Source organism: Cervus elaphus, chromosome 7, assembly GCF_910594005.1.
Source record: "Cervus elaphus chromosome 7, mCerEla1.1, whole genome shotgun sequence".
NCBI lineage: Eukaryota > Metazoa > Chordata > Mammalia > Artiodactyla > Cervidae > Cervus > Cervus elaphus.
The window spans coordinates 27,695,852-27,713,437 of NC_057821.1; the positions used below are offsets into that span (position 1 = coordinate 27,695,852).

The 17,586-nt window shown below is 54.6% G+C and overlaps 1 protein-coding gene across 12 annotated transcripts in view; it reads left to right on the forward strand.

Annotated features, from left to right (window-relative positions):
* TNXB (tenascin XB) overlaps window positions 1–17,586 on the forward strand; it is a 56,321-nt gene that overhangs the window by 30,455 nt on the left and 8,280 nt on the right. For 3 of the 12 annotated variants that reach the window (XM_043907791.1, XM_043907799.1, XM_043907792.1), the window contains 15 exons: window positions 456–761; window positions 1,775–2,074; window positions 3,335–3,622; window positions 3,891–4,199; window positions 4,735–5,055; window positions 5,181–5,525; window positions 5,886–6,236; window positions 6,619–6,966; window positions 8,937–9,233; window positions 10,766–11,098; window positions 11,459–11,809; window positions 12,189–12,536; window positions 14,371–14,700; window positions 16,474–16,797; window positions 17,180–17,527. In XM_043907791.1, the coding sequence (XP_043763726.1) occupies window positions 456–761; window positions 1,775–2,074; window positions 3,335–3,622; window positions 3,891–4,199; window positions 4,735–5,055; window positions 5,181–5,525; window positions 5,886–6,236; window positions 6,619–6,966; window positions 8,937–9,233; window positions 10,766–11,098; window positions 11,459–11,809; window positions 12,189–12,536; window positions 14,371–14,700; window positions 16,474–16,797; window positions 17,180–17,527 (4,899 nt within the window). The remainder of the gene's footprint in view (window positions 1–455; window positions 762–1,774; window positions 2,075–3,334; window positions 3,623–3,890; window positions 4,200–4,734; window positions 5,056–5,180; window positions 5,526–5,885; window positions 6,237–6,618; window positions 6,967–8,936; window positions 9,234–10,765; window positions 11,099–11,458; window positions 11,810–12,188; window positions 12,537–14,370; window positions 14,701–16,473; window positions 16,798–17,179; window positions 17,528–17,586) is intronic. The other 9 variants (XM_043907793.1, XM_043907797.1, XM_043907796.1 and 6 more) reach the window with 9 other exon arrangements.

The following is a 17,586-nucleotide window of genomic DNA, read 5'->3' on the forward strand; positions in this document are numbered from 1 at the left end:
GGTGGAGGAGAGGACTCAGGGATGACTCTGACAGTGAAGTGGGGGTTTTGATGAGGTGGGAAGTCTGTGGAGGGAACAGGAGTTGGCGGGGGAAAGCCCCTGAACTTGGCTTTGGACTGGAATTTGGGATCAGTTAGGCACCCAAGGAAGATGCTGAGCACACCCAAGTCTGGGGGTCAGCTGGGAGGTCTGGCTGGAGGACTTGGAGCCAGAGATGGGCAGGTGGACCTTCAGCCACTTTCCCAGGGTCTCGGTGGTGACTGACACCCCTCCCCACCAGGCACAGCCCCAGATTCTGGCAGGCACTTAGTGAAGGCTTGTCGGCCAGACAGATGTTGCCAATCAGTGTAGTCTTACATCAGAACCACCCCATGGGCACCACCACAACAACACAGATAATTACTACCAAGGGGAAGAGGGGCTTTTCCTGACATCCTCCCCCATTTCTGTCTCAGCTCCACAAGCAGAAGAGACTCCTCCGGCCACCGAGCCCCCCAAGGAACCACGCCTCGGGGAGCTGACAGTGACAGATGTGACCCCCAACTCCGTGGGCCTCGCATGGACAGTCCCTGAGGGTCAGTTTGACTCTTTTGTGGTCCAGTACAAGGACAGGGACGGGCAGCCCCACGTGATCCCTGTGGCCGCAGACCAGAGAGAGGCCACTGTCTCCGGGCTGGAGCCTGAGCGCAAATACAGGATGAACGTGTACGGGCTACATGGTGGGCAGCGCGTGGGCCCCCTCTCCGTGGTGGCCCTGACTGGTGAGTGAGGGCGGGTCAAGGCAGTCCCCATCCCTGGTCACCCAGGGCCACCCCCCATCCCCAGCTTCTCGCTCAGATCCTCCCCAGTCACAGGCATGTGGTCTGTTCCCTGACCCCAGAGATCCTCTTGTGAGCTGGAACCTTCCCTGTCTTCCAGTTTCTATCTCTGCTCTGCCTCCTCCCCCAGGCAGGGTTGTCTTCCTCCCCTCCGACCAGGTCCAGCCAGACGCTATCCCTCTGATCATTCACAGCTGTTTCCTCCCCTCTCTTCACAACCCCGCTGTGACTTGGACCAGCTACCACCTCCCCCTGCTGCCCTTTTTCACTGGGGTTAAACAACACACATCCCTCGAATCTTTTCGCAGAGGCCCTCGGCCCCCTTGGCCTGGGCTGTGTTCCCTTCTGGCCGACCCAGAGTCTTCCTTCCTCAGGAATATGGCCCTTGCTCTCCGCTCCCGGCGTCTCCTGCCCCTCACGCCTTCTGGGGACAGGCCACCACTGTTTCTGTGCTGTGGTGTCTATGAAACCAGTGAACCCCTTTCAGAGCAATGTCTTAAAATCTATAAAGTAAAATGCATAGGATTTTACCATACCATATCGATTCTATTGATAGCCAATTATCAAAGGTATTTTAAAACTCGAATTTATGAATTAGTAATATAGGAACTTCACTATTAGTGCATTAAATAACAAGAATCTTGTGGCATGTTTAATAACCTATTTAGAAGCAGTGATGAGTGTGGAGTGTTTTGAAGTTTCTGCAGTAATTCTAAGCTGATGTGACAGCATCTGTGATTCCTGTTGGTGACAGTCATGAGCACTGCTAGTACCACTGTGTTGGTTTCCTATATGCATCATTGAAGGAAATGCTAGAGGCTGGTGAAAATAGAGATGTAACTGCTCCCTGTCTCAGTTCAATACCCCCTGGAGGCCCTCAGAGCCCAGGAGCCCTGCAAGGGGGGAGTTTTCCTGCCAGAAATCTCAGCCATGTTCTCTGTCTTCCTGGATCCTAGCTCCCATCCCCCCAGCCCCAGTCACAGAGCCTCCCGTGGAGCCACGCCTGGGGGAGCTGACGGTGACAGATGTGACCCCGGACTCCGTGGGCCTCTCCTGGACCGTCGCCAAGGGCGAATTCGACTCCTTCTTGGTCCAGTACAAGGACAGGGACGGGCAGCCCCAGGTGGTGCCTGTGGCTGCCGACCAGCGTGAGGTCACCGTCCCCGGCCTGGAGCCCAGTAGGAAATACAAGTTCCTGCTCTTTGGGATCCAAGATGGGAAACGCCGTGGCCCAGTCTCTGTGGAGGCAAAGACAGGTGAGAGGGACCCCCATGAAGTTGAGGTCCCAGCCCTGCTGTCCTTCTTCCCGCTGCCTGAATGCCTCTCCTTTCCACCTGGTCTCCCTTTCATCCACCTCTTCCTTTTTATTTGAAAAGCCCTGCTGCCTTGTCCCTTCCTAGTCAGATAGGAACCAAGAAAATGAAGTGGGTTCCTGGATCAGTTCCCCCGGCTGACTTTCACCTCTTCTTGTAATTCCTACTTCTGTTCAATGGCTCCTCCAGGACCCTTCCTGGAAGGTGGAAGCACGAGACACAGCAGGACTGGGAAGCAAGGGCGGGAGGCCAGAGCTGTTCCACATCCAAGTCTCAGCCTTGTGTAGCCATCACCTCCCGAGAGAGAGCTTTCCACTGACCCTCACCCTGTTTCCTGCCCTGCAGGCCCAGGCACACTGGGTCCCATATCTGCCTCTCCAGAGGGACCGCTTTCCTCCCCTGCCCTCTTCCTGGAGCCTCAGAAACGAGGACCAGAAGAGCCCAAGACTGGCTGCCCAGTCTGGCCCAGTCGGGCCCAGCCCATCTATGCCCTTTCCTGGATTTTGATCCAGGCCCTCCCCTGCCCCTGGGGGTTCCCAGTTGCCAGAGAACTCTCACAATAACAATGCCGTCAGCGTCCTTGCTGTCCAGAAAGGCAGAAGGCCAGCTCCTTCTCAGGCCCCGGGATGGCTTCTTGGGCAGACACCAGATCCTTCTCCTGTCTGAGCATCCTTCTTCTCCTTGTACCCCTCTTCACACAAAAGCAGTCCCTACTCCTCCACCAGGTCCTATGAGGGTCACCGTCATCATAATATCCTACCTCCCCACCAGCTGTCTGCCCCCAGGGACCTGTACCCGCTCTGATGTCCTCAGGACCCTTGGGTTTTCCCAGAGAACAGTCAAATCACAAACAATAGATTCCCTGGTCAAAGAAAATAAGGAGATGAAGCCTGTGATAAGCTGCACCCTGCCAAGGAAATGGTCCCTATCAGGTCCCTATATAGAGTCTGGATAACAAGTGTAATAAGATAAATAGGAAGTTAGGGAATCGCTTTTCCCAGGACAGAAGGCTGCTCCCTGCACTGGTTAATGGATAGAGGCATGGCCAGATGAGGATGCTGGTGGGCATGTGATGGTGATGGAAATATCTGGAGGAAGCACTGATCATTTGGGCAGTTCTAGATTTTTCCAACTCCAGAGGGAGGCAGTCAAGGAGTCATTTTGGAAAAAAAAATAAACACAAGAAACTTTCCTCTCTGTCAGTTGGCCGAGGTGACGCCAGCCCAGGAGCCCCACCCCGCCTCGGGGAGCTGTGGGTGACAGACCCCACCCCAGACTCACTGCGCCTCTCCTGGACGGTCCCCGAGGGCCACTTCGACTCCTTTGTGGTCCAGTTCAAGGACAGGGATGGGCCCCGCGTGGTGTCCGTGGAGGGCCATGAGCGCTCAGTCACCATCAGCCCTCTGGACTCCGGCCGCAAGTACAGATTCCTTGTCTACGGCCTCCTGGGCAAGAGGCGCCATGGCCCCCTCACCGCCGAGGGCACCACAGGTGAGGGCAGCCCCTGCAGGGGGTGTCCCTGGTCTGGAGGGGCCCCTGGGGAAGGTTGCTGTGGTCACTTGTGGTGGCTGTCATCATGGCTGTTGTTTGGCTCTAGTTGTCTGTCTGGAATCCAGCCCATCGCCTTGCACAAGCCCGAAGACCCAGTCCTGCAGGGCGCAGCCGCAGCTCAGTCCCATCTTTAGACCTCTCAGTCCTTCCCTTCAGGGTCACCCAGCCTTCCAGAAACAACCATTTCCTCTCTGTGTTTCCATTTCAGAGACCCGCAGAGCAGTGGACGAGGCTGGAACAAAGCGTCCCTCCAAACCACGTCTGGGGGAAGAGCTGCAGGTGACCGGTGTGACATCAGACTCCGTGGGCCTCTCGTGGACAGTCCCCGAGGGCCACTTCGACTCCTTTGTGATCCAGTACAGGGACAGAGATGGGCAACCCCAGGTGGTGCCCGTGGAGGGCAGCCACAGGGAGGTCAGTGTCTCGGGCCTGGACCCTGCCCGCAGGTACAAGCTACTACTCTACGGGCTGTCCAGGGACAAGCGAGTGGGTCCCATCTCCGCCATCGCTGTGACCGGTGAGTGCAGCCAGGGGAATTCGCTGTCCCTCCTTCCCACCTGGCTCTCCTGGTCTGATGGAGTCAGGATTTCTGAGCTTCCTGTACCCCTTCTTTTGGGGGAAGAGGTCAGCTTCATATAGGCATAATTTACATACAATAAAATTCACCTACTTTAACAGCATAATTCAGTGAGTTTGGGCAGATGTCTAAGTCATGACCATTACTACAACAAAGATAGAAAACAATGACTCCAGACATTTCCCCATGCTCCTTGACTGTCAGTTTCCCTGATCCCAGCTTCTGGCAACCACTAATTGCTTTCTGTCATTATAGTTTTGCCTTTTTAAGTGTTTTGTTTAACAGACTCTTACAGTACATAGTTTTTTGTGTGTTTCCTGCACTTAGCATGATGCTTTTGAAGTTCATCCCTGGGTATCAGTAGTTGGTCCTTTTTATTACTGATCTCTTGTCCTCACCTCCTTCCCTCCATCCATCCTCTTGAAGAGTCTTGGTGCGGCGACAGACCACTCACCCCTCTCTACCTGTCTCTCAGAACCAGCCCCCAGGGAAGAAATTGAAGCTGAGCCTGAAACTTTCAGTCATGCAACATCTGAGCCCCATCTGGGGGAGGTGACTCTGGAGGAGGCCACCCCACACAGCCTGCATCTCTCGTGGACAGCAACTGAGGGAGAATTTGACTCCTTCGAGGTCCAATACACAGATGAGGATGGGCAACGCCAAGAAGTTAATGTAGGGGGCGACCAGCATGACATCACCATCTCTGACCTGGAATCTGACCACAGATACCTGGTGAGCCTGTACGGTTTCCACGACGGGCAACGTGTTGGTCCTGCCCACATCGAGGCCATGACAGGTGAGCAAAAGAACTCTGCCCACTCAGCTTCCTTCCAGGGGGCCATGAGGGCGCAGAAGAGGGCCGAGTCCCCACGGACCCTGTGCCCCTCTCTCAGGTCCTTTTCTCTCCATGTCTGTGTTCAGCCCCAAGAGAGGAGGATGATGAACCTTCAGAATCTCCCTCTACCCCCCAAACCCCGTCCACCGTGGCCCCCGAGCCTCCCATCAAGCCCCGCCTGGGGGAGCTGGAAGTGACAGATGCCACGCCTGACTCCCTGAGCCTCTCCTGGACTGTCCCCGAGGGCCAGTTCGACCACTTCCTGATCCAGTACAAGAACGGGGATGGGCAGCCCAAGGTGGTGAGGGTCCCTGGGGATGAGGACGAGGTCACCATCTCGGGCCTGGAGCCAGACCACAAGTACAAGATGAACCTGTATGGCTTCCACGACCACCAGCGTGTGGGCCCTGTCTCTGTCATCGGGGTGACCAGTGAGTGGACAGTGGAAGCCCCAGGATGGGACCTAGTGGGGAGATCACCCCCTCAGGTTATGGGGGAGTGGGGTGTGGGAGGCCCCTCTCCTCGAGTCTGAGCCATGGTGACCTTTGTGGGTCCTCCTGGGCAGAGAAGGGCCTCTGTGAGCCAAGCTGGTGGCGGCCCTGGTCCCCACAGCTGGCCCTGGGGACTCCGGGCATGTCTGTGAGGTGTGGACCAAGCAGGACCACCCAGCCCCAAGGATAGGCTTCTGTGAACTGACGTCAGGGCCTGGAGTCAAAGCCAAGGCTTGGGAGGAGACCCAAGGACATCTCCTGGGGACCCTGCCTCACCCTCTGTGTGTCCCTTCTTCTCAGCTGCAGAGGAAGAGACCCCCAGCCCCACAGAGATGGAGGAGACCCCCAGCCCCACAGAAACCAGCACAGAGGCCCCGGAGCCCCCCGAAGAGCCCCTCCTGGGGGAGCTGATGGTGACAGGATCCTCCCCAGACTCGCTGAGCCTCTCCTGGACCGTCCCCCAGGGCCACTTTGACTCCTTCACCGTCCAGTACAAGAACGGGGATGGGCAGCCCCAGGTGGTGAGGGTGCCCGGGGACGAGGATGAGGTCACTGTCTCAGGCCTGGAGCCAGACCACAAGTACAAGATGAACCTGTACGGCTTCCATGACCGCCAGCGTGTGGGCCCCGTCTCTGTCATCGGGGTGACCAGTGAGTGGATGGTGGAAGCCTCAGGGTGGGACCTAGTGGGAGATCACCCCCTCAGGTGATGGGGAGTGGGGTGCGGGAGGCCCCTCTCCTCCAGGCTGAGCCATGATGCCCTATGTGCCTCCCCTGGGCTCCCTGAGGACTAGAGGGTCCTCCTGGGCAGAGAAGGGCCTCTGTGAACCATGCTGGTGGCGGCCCAAGTCCCCACAGCTGACACCGGGGGCTCCAGGCATGTTTGTGAGGTGTGGACCGAGTAGGACCACCAGCCTCCTTAGGCTCCTCTGAACTGACCTCGGGGTCCCCAGTGGGGACCATGGCTCGGGAGGAGACCCAAGGACGTCTCCCGGGGACCTTGCCTCACCCACTGTGTGTCCCTTCTTCTCAGCTGCAGAGGAAGAGACCCCCAGCCCCACAGAGATGGAGGAGACCCCCAGCCCCACGGAACCCAGCACAGAGGCCCCGGAACCCCCCGAGGAGCCCCTTCTAGGGGAGCTGACGGTGACAGGATCCTCCCCAGACTCGCTGAGCCTCTCCTGGACCGTCCCCCAGGGCCACTTCGACTCCTTCACCGTCCAGTACAAGGGCAGGGACGGGCCCCAGGTGGTGCGTGTCGGGGGCGAGGAGACCGAGGTGACCGTTGGGGACCTGGAGCCCGGACGCAAGTACAAGATGAACCTGTACGGCCTGCACGGGGGGCAGCGCATGGGCCCCGTGTCCACCGTGGGCGTGACCGGTGAGTGAGAGCGGGGCTTGGGATGAGGTTTCAGGAAAGGTCTCATTGCAGAGCCTCTCGAGTGTCTTCCACTGAAGACCCTAAAACCCCCAAATCTCTACTTCATTCGTTATCCGTTCAGCACTTCAGGACAAGTGTTATCTAGGAGCAGGAAGAGGGAGTCCCAGGGAAATGCTTGCCCTTGAGAGGCCATTGAGGACTGAGGCCTCCAAGCCAGTCATACATGACCTGTCTGTGGCTCTCTGCTTTGCGTAGAAACTCTGAAAAGAACACTTTTGGGGTGTTGGGACAAATGCAATGAAATATTAAATCTCAACAAGTATTTATTATATAAAATTTCAGACATATATCCAAAGGGAAAGAATAGTATAATGAATTCCTATGTGTCAATAACCCTGCTTCAACCAAAAAGCATGTCTTGGACAGTCTAGCTCATCCAGACCCCACTCACTTCCCACCATCCTCAACTAGAATATCATCTTTCTTCTTTTTTTTTTTAATGTATTTTATTTTTGGCAGTGATGGGTCTTCATTGCTACACACAGGTTTTGTCTAGTTGTGGCGAGCGGGGGCTACTCTATGTTGCGATACACAGGCTTCTCATTGCAGCGGCTTCTCTTGTTGCAGAGCTCAGGCTCTAGGCGCTGGGGGGTTCAGCAGTTACCACTGGAGGGCTCTAGAGCACAGGCTCAGTAATTGTGGCACAAGGAGTTAGTTGCTCTGCGGCATGTGGGATCTTCCCGGAGCAGGGATCAAACCCATGTCCCCTGTGTTGGCAGGCAGATTCTTAACCACTAGGAAGTCCTAGAATGTTTTCTTTATTAACAGCTTTATTGAGGTATACTTTACATACCATAGAATTCACCTGTTTTAAGCATACAGCTTATCAATCTTAGTGTATTCATAGAATTGTACAACCATCATCACTATCTATTAATAATTTTAGAACTTTTCCACCACATTGAGATGATATCTGGTGTCCAGACCCATTTTCATGCCCATTTCCGATCCCCAAAAATCTACTTTCTGTCTCTGTAGATTTGCCTTTTCTGGACACATCATATAACTGGGATCATACAATACCTGCTTCTTTCATGTCTGACTTCTTCTACCACATTTTAGCACGTTTTTGAAGTTGATCTGTGTTGTAGCATGTAGCAGTACTTCATTCCTTTATAGTCAAATAATATTCCATTGTATGGATACACTGCTGTAATATTTTAAAATGTATTCTATACGCTCTTTACTTCATCATTACATATTTAAGTGTACTGCTTTTTTCAAAAAGATCATCTAAAAGTAACCATTACACAGTGATTGTGCCTTTAAAAACCAGATATTCGGGTATTACTAGTTTCCTGATTCCCTGGTGGCTCAGATGGTAAAGAATCCACCAGCAATATGTAAGAGCTAGGTTCGATCCCTGGGTTAGGAAGATCCCCTGGAGGAGGGCATGGCAACCTACTCCAGTATTGTTGCCTGGAGAATCCACATGGACAGAGGGGCCGGGCAGACTACATTACAGTCCATGGGGTCACAAAGAGTTGGACATGATTGAGTGACTAAGCACACAGCCTCCTGATAGTGTCCTAATTGTTCTTTTGCAATTTTTTGCTGGAATCAGATCCAATTAAGAAAGATAGGCTACAATTGGGAGAACTGGGATTTTAAATAGGGTGGGCAGGAGAGGCCCTAAAGAGAAGTTGACATTTGAATGAAGACTTAAAGGAAGTGTGAACATGAGCCATGCAGACATCTGGGGAAAGAACATTCAGGCATCGAGGCAAGAGGCCACTTGGCACATTGGATGGACCATAAGGAGGCCACAAAGAGATTGTGATGGCATAGTCACAGCTGGATCTGAAGTTAGGCCCCCAGAGCTGGCCCACCTTCTGGCCTGAACCCAGGAGAGCAGGGCCTCAGCAGTTCCTTCCTGCAGCAGGAACGATTCTGTTTGCCTCTCTCCCCAGCCCTGGAAGAGGAGCCCCCTGCTAGCCCTCCTCTGAAGCCACAGCTGGGGGAGCTGACTGTGACAGATGCCACTCCCGACTCGCTGAGCCTCTCCTGGACTGTCCCCGAGGTCCAGTTTGACCACTTCCTAGTCCAATACAAGAACGGGGATGGGCAGCCCAAGGCAGTAAGGGTGCCCGGGAACGAGGATCGGGTCACCATCTCAGGCCTGGAACCAGACCACAAGTACAAAATGAACCTGTACGGCTTCCACGACCGCCAGCGCGTGGGCCCCATCTCCACTGTCGGTTTAACTGGTGAGTGTGCAGCAGGACACTGGCCCCGAGCTGGGCTCAGTTTCCCTTTAATTGCCAGTACTTGTGTTTTTCTCCCACTGTTCTTGAGCCTGAGCCTCCCAAGCTCCTGGGAGTGGTTCTGTGCCTGTCTTCACTCTAAGCCTTAGTGTCACTTTAGCTGTCTCACCCTTTACACTTTTTGAGTCCTTGAAGAGGGAGGATGCCAAGGAAATAATAGACTCAGGCAGACCTGGGGCTGGCCCTATTCTCGGCCCCTTAGAGCTGTGTGACCTCGAGAGAGTCACTCAGCCTCTCTGTGCCTCCCTTTCGGCATCCGTGCAGAAAGAATAGCCATACCTGTCTGGCAGGGTGCGCGTGGCTTGGCTCACCCACAGTGTTTGGTAACTACTGGCTCCTCCTTTTGAGGAAGAAAATTAGTTACTAAAAACCCTTGGGTGAATTCTCATAATTATTATTGATTTCACTGGGTAAAATTCTATTTGATACTGATACCCGTGGATTCTATGTCAACACGGAACCCTGCTATCATGGATACTGTTACTTCAGTAGTTAACATTAATCATGGTGGCTTAGTCGCTAAGTCGTGTCTGACTCTTGCGATCCCATGGACTGGAGCCCACCAGGCTCCTCTGTCCATGGGATTCTCCAGGTGGGAATACTGGAGTGGGTTGCCATTTCCTTCTCCAGAGGGAGATTCCTGACCTAGGAATCGAACCCGGTTCTCCTGCATTGCAGGCAGATTCTTTACTGACTGAACTATGAGGGAAGCCCTAATATTAGTCATATGTGCAGCTAAACAAGATATTTTCTCTTCATTAATTACTCCTCATTTTGGCTGTTGATTGCTTCTGTTAAGTTCCTTTATAGCTATTACCTGCGACATGCTTAAAACCTGGTTCCCAAACACAATGGAGTTATGAAACACGATGATTTTATAATTCAGCTATTAAGCCAGAATAAAACTCTATGCAGAACAGGAAAGACAAAAGAAATCTGTGGGTGTGATGGGTCGTCCCTGCCATAAACTGGCAAGAGAATTAATACAGGTCCCCAAGCAACCCAACTGCAAAGATGATCTGATTTCCTGTGGTCTCATCTCTGCTGTCAACTGTGGAATCTAAATTAGATTCTCAAATGCTCAGAAAGGCCTTCTAAACCAGAGGAGGTATTAAAGGAAAATACTTAGGAACCTGAGCACAGGCACCTCCTGACGCGACATGTCTGTTAGACATGGTGCTGTTACAAAGCATGAGTCCTGGCCCACTAAGTGAATTCGCTCAGCAGCTCCTGCAGGTTCCATGCTGCACATGCTGAGGTCAGCGGCATCCCACCGTACCATCTTGACATCTCCACAGTGTGTGCCCTGCCCCTGGAAGCTGAACATTTAAACTCGGGAAATGAAGTCTTAACCCTGGGGCACTGGCATCCCAGCTTCAGGGCCCCGGGAGTGTATCTGGGAGAAATCCCAGAATCCATCCTGTTAGGAAGGAGCTCAGGAAGCATGTCACCATGCTCTTTGTCTCCTGATCCAGCCTCAGAAAAAGACCAAGAAATGACGCCAGCCCCAACAGACCTGCCCACTGCAGCTCCTGAGCCTCCCACCAAGCCCCGCCTAGGGGAACTGGCAGTGACGGATGCCACCTCCGACTCCCTGAGCCTCTCCTGGACCGTCCCCGAGGGCCAGTTCGACCACTTCCTGATCCAGTACAAGAACGGGGACGGGCAGCCCAAGGCGGTGAGGGTGCCTGGGGACGAGGACGAGGTCACCATCTCGGGCCTGGAGCCAGACCACAAGTACAAGATGAACCTGTACGGCTTCCACGACCGCCAGCGTGTGGGCCCTGTCTCTGTCATCGGGGTGACCAGTGAGTGGACAGTGGAAGCCCCAGGATGGGACCTAGTGGGGAGATCACCCCCTCGGGTGATGGGGGAGTGGGGTGCGGGAGGCCCCTCTCCTCGAGGCTGAGCCATGGTGACCTTTGTGTGTCCTCCTGGGCAGAGAAGGGCCTCTGTGAGCCAAGCTGGTGGCGGCCCTGGTCCCCACAGCTGACACCGGGGGCTCCGGGCATGTCTGTGAGGTGTGGACCAAGCAGGATCACCCAACCCCAAGGACCGGTTCCTTCGAACTGACTTCAGGACCCGGAGTCAAAGCCAAGGCTTGGGAGGAGACCCAAGGACATCTCCTGGGGACCCTGCCTCACCCTCTGTGTGTCCCTTCTTCTCAGCTGCAGAGGAAGAGACCCCCAGCCCCACAGAGATGGAGGAGACCCCCAGCCCCACAGAACCCAGCACAGAGGCCCCGGAGCCCCCCGAAGAGCCCCTCCTGGGGGAGCTGATGGTGACAGGATCCTCCCCAGACTCGCTGAGCCTCTCCTGGACCGTCCCCCAGGGCCACTTTGACTCCTTCACCGTCCAGTACAAGAACGGGGATGGGCAGCCTCAGGTGGTGAGGGTGCCAGGGCATGACAGTGGGGTCACCATCTCGGGCCTGGAGCCAGACCACAAGTACAAGATGAACCTGTACGGCTTCCATGACCGCCAGCGTGTGGGCCCTGTCTCTGTCATCGGGGTGACCAGTGAGTGGATGGTGGAAGCCTCAGGGTGGGACCTAGTGGGAGATCCCCTCAGGTGATGGGGAGTGGGGTGCGGGAGGCCCCTCTCCTCCAGGCTGAGCCATGATGCCCTATGTGCCTCCCCTGGGCTCCCTGAGGACTAGAGGGTCCTCCTGGGCAGAGAAGGGCCTCTGTGAGCCATGCTGGTAGTGGTCCTGGTCCCCACAGCTGACACCGGGGGCTCCAGGCATGTCTGTGAGGTGTGGACCGAGCAGGACCACCAGCCTCCTTAGGCTCCTCTGAACTGACCTCAGGGTCCCCAGTAGGGACCATGGCTCGGGAGGAGACCCAAGGACGTCTCCCGGGGACCTTGCCTCACCCTCTGTGTGTCCCTTCTTCTCAGCTGCAGAGGAAGAGACCCCCAGCCCCGCAGAGATGGAGGAGACCCCCAGCCCCACGGAACCCAGCACAGAGGCCCCGGAGCCCCCCGAGGAGCCCCTCCTGGGGGAGCTGACAGTGACAGGATCCTCCCCAGACTCGCTGAGCCTCTCCTGGACCGTCCCCCAGGGCCACTTTGACTCCTTCACCGTCCAGTACAAGGGCAGGGACGGGCCCCAGGTGGTGCGTGTTGGGGGCGAGGAGACCGAGGTGACCGTTGGGGGCCTGGAGCCCGGACGCAAGTACAAGATGAACCTGTACGGCCTGCACGGGGGGCAGCGCGTGGGCCCTGTGTCCACCGTGGGCGTGACCGGTGAGTGAGGGCGGGGCTCACGGGTCTCCGGGGTGGAAATACCTTTTCCTCATGGGTGACCTGGTAGACTGTTCTGTTATTTCACCAGACCTGGAACCCCTTTTATGCCCTTCCTCCATGGCCCTGGGCCATGACCTGAGTGTAGTGGTCTAGCCTTTGTCCACCCACAGCCTCATTGTCCACAGTAGTAGCATGACCTCCTCTGATGATCAGTCACTGGCTGCCTCGAAGGGTGAAATATGTCAGGCTCAGACCAAGCTTGACTTTGATAGAATTTTCTTTTCTTTCCGTCTTAATCACAAATCACAGCATTCTTTGTTATAACAAGAAAAAAAATGAAAGAAACAACCCAACATCCAATCACACTGAGATGATTAAGTAATTAGACAACAATCTGTGAAATGACCTATTATGGCATCATTGAAATGTTTAAACATAAGACAATTATTTTATACTTTACAATGAAATAAGAGTTTACAATGTTTGTAAGGAGGCTAATCAAAACCACTTGAAAATAACTTGCATAGTAAGACAACTGGAAGGAAACACATCCCACGGGATGTATGATTTGTGGGACACAATAGAATATTTCGTACTTTTTTTTCCCACTTTGTTCTGTTCTGTGTCATTTACATTTTCTTAAGTGACAAGCAGTTTTTCTTTTATAATCAGGAAATTTTTTTTCAATACATCGTCTCCTCTTTTGTATCCCTTCCATTTTTTCCGCTTATCATTCTTACAATTTATTTCATTGATGATTATGAAAAAGTTACAATTTCTAGTCTCTAAGAAATGAGGGAAAAAATCCCCAAGGTAAATTAAATTCCCCACTTGTAGTCAGGGTGGCTTTTCTAAGTCACTGTCAGTCGTGACAGTATGTCACCAGGGTCCCTCTGCACGTGGGAGAACCCAGCTCCTGAAAGCCAATCTTTTTGGGGAGTGAGTCAACTGTCTGTGTGCGGTTCACTCTTCCCTCCTGAAGACACTTCGGACTGAGGGCCCCATCTCATGCAAATCACAAGCATGTGCAAAAAGCACAGAGGGACCCATGTCCCTACTCCACATCCACCGCTGGACTACTAATTCTTACAATCCAGGGTTTCTTTTTAAGTCTGTATTTTTCTCTGAAAAGCATATAGCAACATGATGGAAAGTTTGGAAAGTAGGGGAAAAAAATCTCTCATCGGACCACTTTCTGACCCAAGAACCACCATTCATAACAATGTGTGTAACACCCTCTCTTTCTGTGTTTTCCATGCCCGCATGTTTTCAGGTTGCAGAGGGTTCATGTAATTCTTGGCTCTTAACTTTTTTTGTACCTAAGTTACACTGAGAGCATTTATCCTGTGGCTACACAACCATCATTAATCATCATTTTAATGGCCATTTGATGCTTCATGGTGAAAGTGCCATAACAAAATTAATCTTCTTCTGTGGTTCCTTTGGAGTCCTAACACATCTTGCTGTCATGAATAATCCCAAAATGAACTCCGGTGATACAACTTTTCCTGCTTTTTAATAATTTTCTTAGGATAGCTGCCCAGAAATGAGATTATTGGTTCAAAGGAAATGAGCAGTATTTTGGCTCCCGACATGCATGTCCGAATTGCCTTCTGAAGGTTCACGGTGCCCGCCAGCCAGTATGTGACGGGGTCGGGTGTGTCTCGGTCTCCCCTGCGTGGAGTCACCAAATGCTGCACCCAGAGGTTGCATGAGCCTCCAGGCCTGCAGCTTGAGGGGTGTTTCGCTGGATGCCCCCGGTTGTCTCTGCTGATATCAGCAAACATCAAAGCAAGTCGCCATCTAAGCCTCTGCCCCCAATCTCTTTTCTCAGACCTTCAGGAGGTTGTGGAAGAGACCCCCAGCCCCACGGAGCCCAGCACAGAGGCCCCAGAGCCCCCCGAGGAGCCCCTCCTGGGGGAGCTGACAGTGACAGGATCCTCCCCAGACTCGCTGAGCCTCTCCTGGACCGTCCCCCAGGGCCACTTCGACTCCTTCACCGTCCAGTACAAGGGCAGAGACGGGCCCCAGGTGATGCGTGTCAGGGGCGAGGAGACTGAGGTGACCATTGGGGGCCTGGAGTCCGGACACAAGTACAAGATGAACTTGTACGGCCTGCACGGGGGGCGGCGCGTGGGCCCCGTGTCCACCGTGGGCATGACCGGTGAGTGAGTGCGGGGCGTGACCGATGCGTGAGGTGGGGAGCGTGGGGTGCAGGATGGGGAGGACAGGTCCTGGAAGAGTTTCCCTTTATTCCCATCTAAATGAAAACATAAATATTCTCAGCAGCACGTCTTTTCCAGAACGTCAGGTGGTCGTGGCTTCTTGTTAAAAGGCAGATTCAGGTTTGGCAGGTTTGGGCTGGGGCTGGACACGCTGGATTTCTAAAGTCCTTCCTGATGCTGATGCTGCTGGTCCAGGGACCACACTCTGCTAAAACTCCTCACAAAGCACCTGGACACTTCCTTAGATTCTATCAGACAGAATCGTGCTTGCATGCCTGAGGTCCTCACAGGAGCTCAGCCGAGCTCGGCCTCTCCGTAGTTGACTGGAGGCTGTGGAGGAAGGCAGGAGTGTGCTCAGAGTTTAGTGTCTGGACTGAAACGCCCCCTAGCCGCACGGTTTGGGTGTTAACAGACTTGTGACACCAGTGGTTCAAGAAAGCTGTGGGTGGCCTGAGCCAATCACTGAGGAAGTTCACTGAGATAAACCTTGAACGTGGCAGAGAAACCAGTTCTTATCCGACGGGGCTCACAGACAGGCTGTGGACCAGCAAAGGGGGAGGTGTAGGTGACGGGAAGCCCCACGGCCAGGCCAAAACTGGGCAGTGAGGCCAACACCAGCCTGCCTGCCCACGGGTGTCCACGGGTTCCCACGGGACAGCTGAGACTTGATGACCGGCAGGCATTATCTTGGTAACACTTACAGCCAGGATGAAGGGTCTCAGTCGGTACTAGGAACATCATGGCACAAGAGAGGATTTTGTATGAAATTCTTGGGGTGGGAGAGATAGTCTTGAGATGGGGATAGAGAGGTTGGGACTGCTCAGGGAGCCAGAAATTTCTCTCCCAGAATAGAGATGACTGCTGCCCTGTTTTATGCTAAGACTGAGACCCTCGGATGTGCTTTTAAAGGCTTGTTCTGGCTCCCTGTGAAGAACAGGTGGAGGAGGGAGGCAGAGAGACTCATAGGGAGGTGGTAACCCAGGTGACAGGTAAGGGCATCCCAGACAAGGGTGGCGGGGCTGCAGGAGTGGGGAGTGAGAAGATGCAGGAGGAACTCCAGAGAGAGAATTGGCACTCTAAGTCTTAACGGCAGCTGGTGCATGCGTGCTAAGTCGCTTCAGTCGTGGCTGACTCTGTAACCCCATGGATTGTAGCCAGGCTTTTCTGTCCATGGGATTCTCCAGGCAACAATACGGGGGTGGGTTGCCATACCTCCTCCAGGGGATCTTCCTGACCCAGGGATTGAACCCACATCTCTTAGTCTCTTGCTTTGGCAGGCGGGTTCTTTACCACTAGCACCACCCGGGAGGACAGCAGATGGCAACAGGAATGGATCCAAGAAAACTCCAGGTTTCTGATTAGAGAAGGGGGATGGGGCTTCTTCTGAGCTGCTTGGGGGCCAAGACATGAGCCAAAAGGAGTTCAGATGCCGTGAGACCGCAGTGGAGGGAGGCCCGGAGCACAGTGGCCATGTGGGCCTGTGTGTGAGGAAGGGTGCTGGTAGGTAGGGGTGAGAGCAGAGTTGATGAGGCTAAGGTGCCAGGAAGGCCAACATCAAAGGGACCAGAAAGAAAGAGTTAAGAGAAAGAGGAGTTAGAGCTCCTGTGGACAGACATGTCCTGTACTTTATTATTTTATTTTTGTAATACTCCCCTTTATATGCTGAACTGAGGACTGAGGAGACCTCACCTATCCTGTATGTCTCTGTGCAGCTCTGGACTACGACTCCATGACCACCCAAACCCCATCCACCGCGGTCCCCGAGCCTCCCACCAAGCCCCGCCTGGGGGAGCTGACTGTGACAGATGCCACCCCCGACTCCCTGAGCCTCTCCTGGACCGTCCCTGAGGGCCAGTTCGACCACTTCCTGATCCAGTATAAGAACGGGGACGGGCAGCCCAAGGCAGTGAGGGTGCCTGGGGACGAGGACGGGGTCACCATCTCGGGCCTGGAGCCAGACCAGAAGTACAAGATGAACCTGTATGGCTTCCATGACCGCCAGCGTGTTGGCCCTGTCTCTGTCATCGGGGTGACCAGTGAGTGGATGGTGGAAGCCTCAGGGTGGGACCTAGTGGGAGATCACCCCCTCAGGTGATGGGGAGTGGGGTGCGGGAGGCCCCTCTCCTCCAGGCTGAGCCATGATGCCCTATGTGCCTCCCCTGGGCTCCCTGAGGACTAGAGGGTCCTCCTGGGCAGAGAAGGGCCTCTGTGAGCCGTGCTGGTGGCGGCCCAGGTCCCCACAGCTGACCCTAGAGACTCCAGGCATGTCTGTGAGGTGTGGACCGAGCAGGACCACCAGCCTCCTTAGGCTCCTCTGAACTGACCTCGGGGTCCCCAGTGGGGACCATGGCTCTGGAGGAGACCTAAGGACGTCTCCCGGGGACCTTGCCTCACCCTCTGTGTGTCCCTTCTTCTCAGCTGCAGAGGAAGAGACCCCCAGCCCCACAGAGATGGAGGAGACCCCCAGCCCCACGGAACCCAGCACAGAGGCCCCGGAGCCCCCCGAGGAGCCCCTCCTGGGGGAGCTGACAGTGACAGGATCCTCCCCAGACTCGCTGAGCCTCTCCTGGACCGTCCCCCAGGGCCACTTCGACTCCTTCACCGTCCAGTACAAGGGCAGGGACGGGCCCCAGGTGGTGCGTGTCGGGGGCAAGGAGACTGAGGTGACCATTGGGGGCCTGGAGCCCAGACACAAGTACAAGATGAACCTGTACGGCCTGCACGGGGGGCAGCGCGTGGGCCCCGTGTCCACCGTGGGCATGACCGGTGAGTAGTAGAATAAGCCCTGAGCCGTAGGTTTCCCTCTGTTGCCCTCTTGTTTCCCT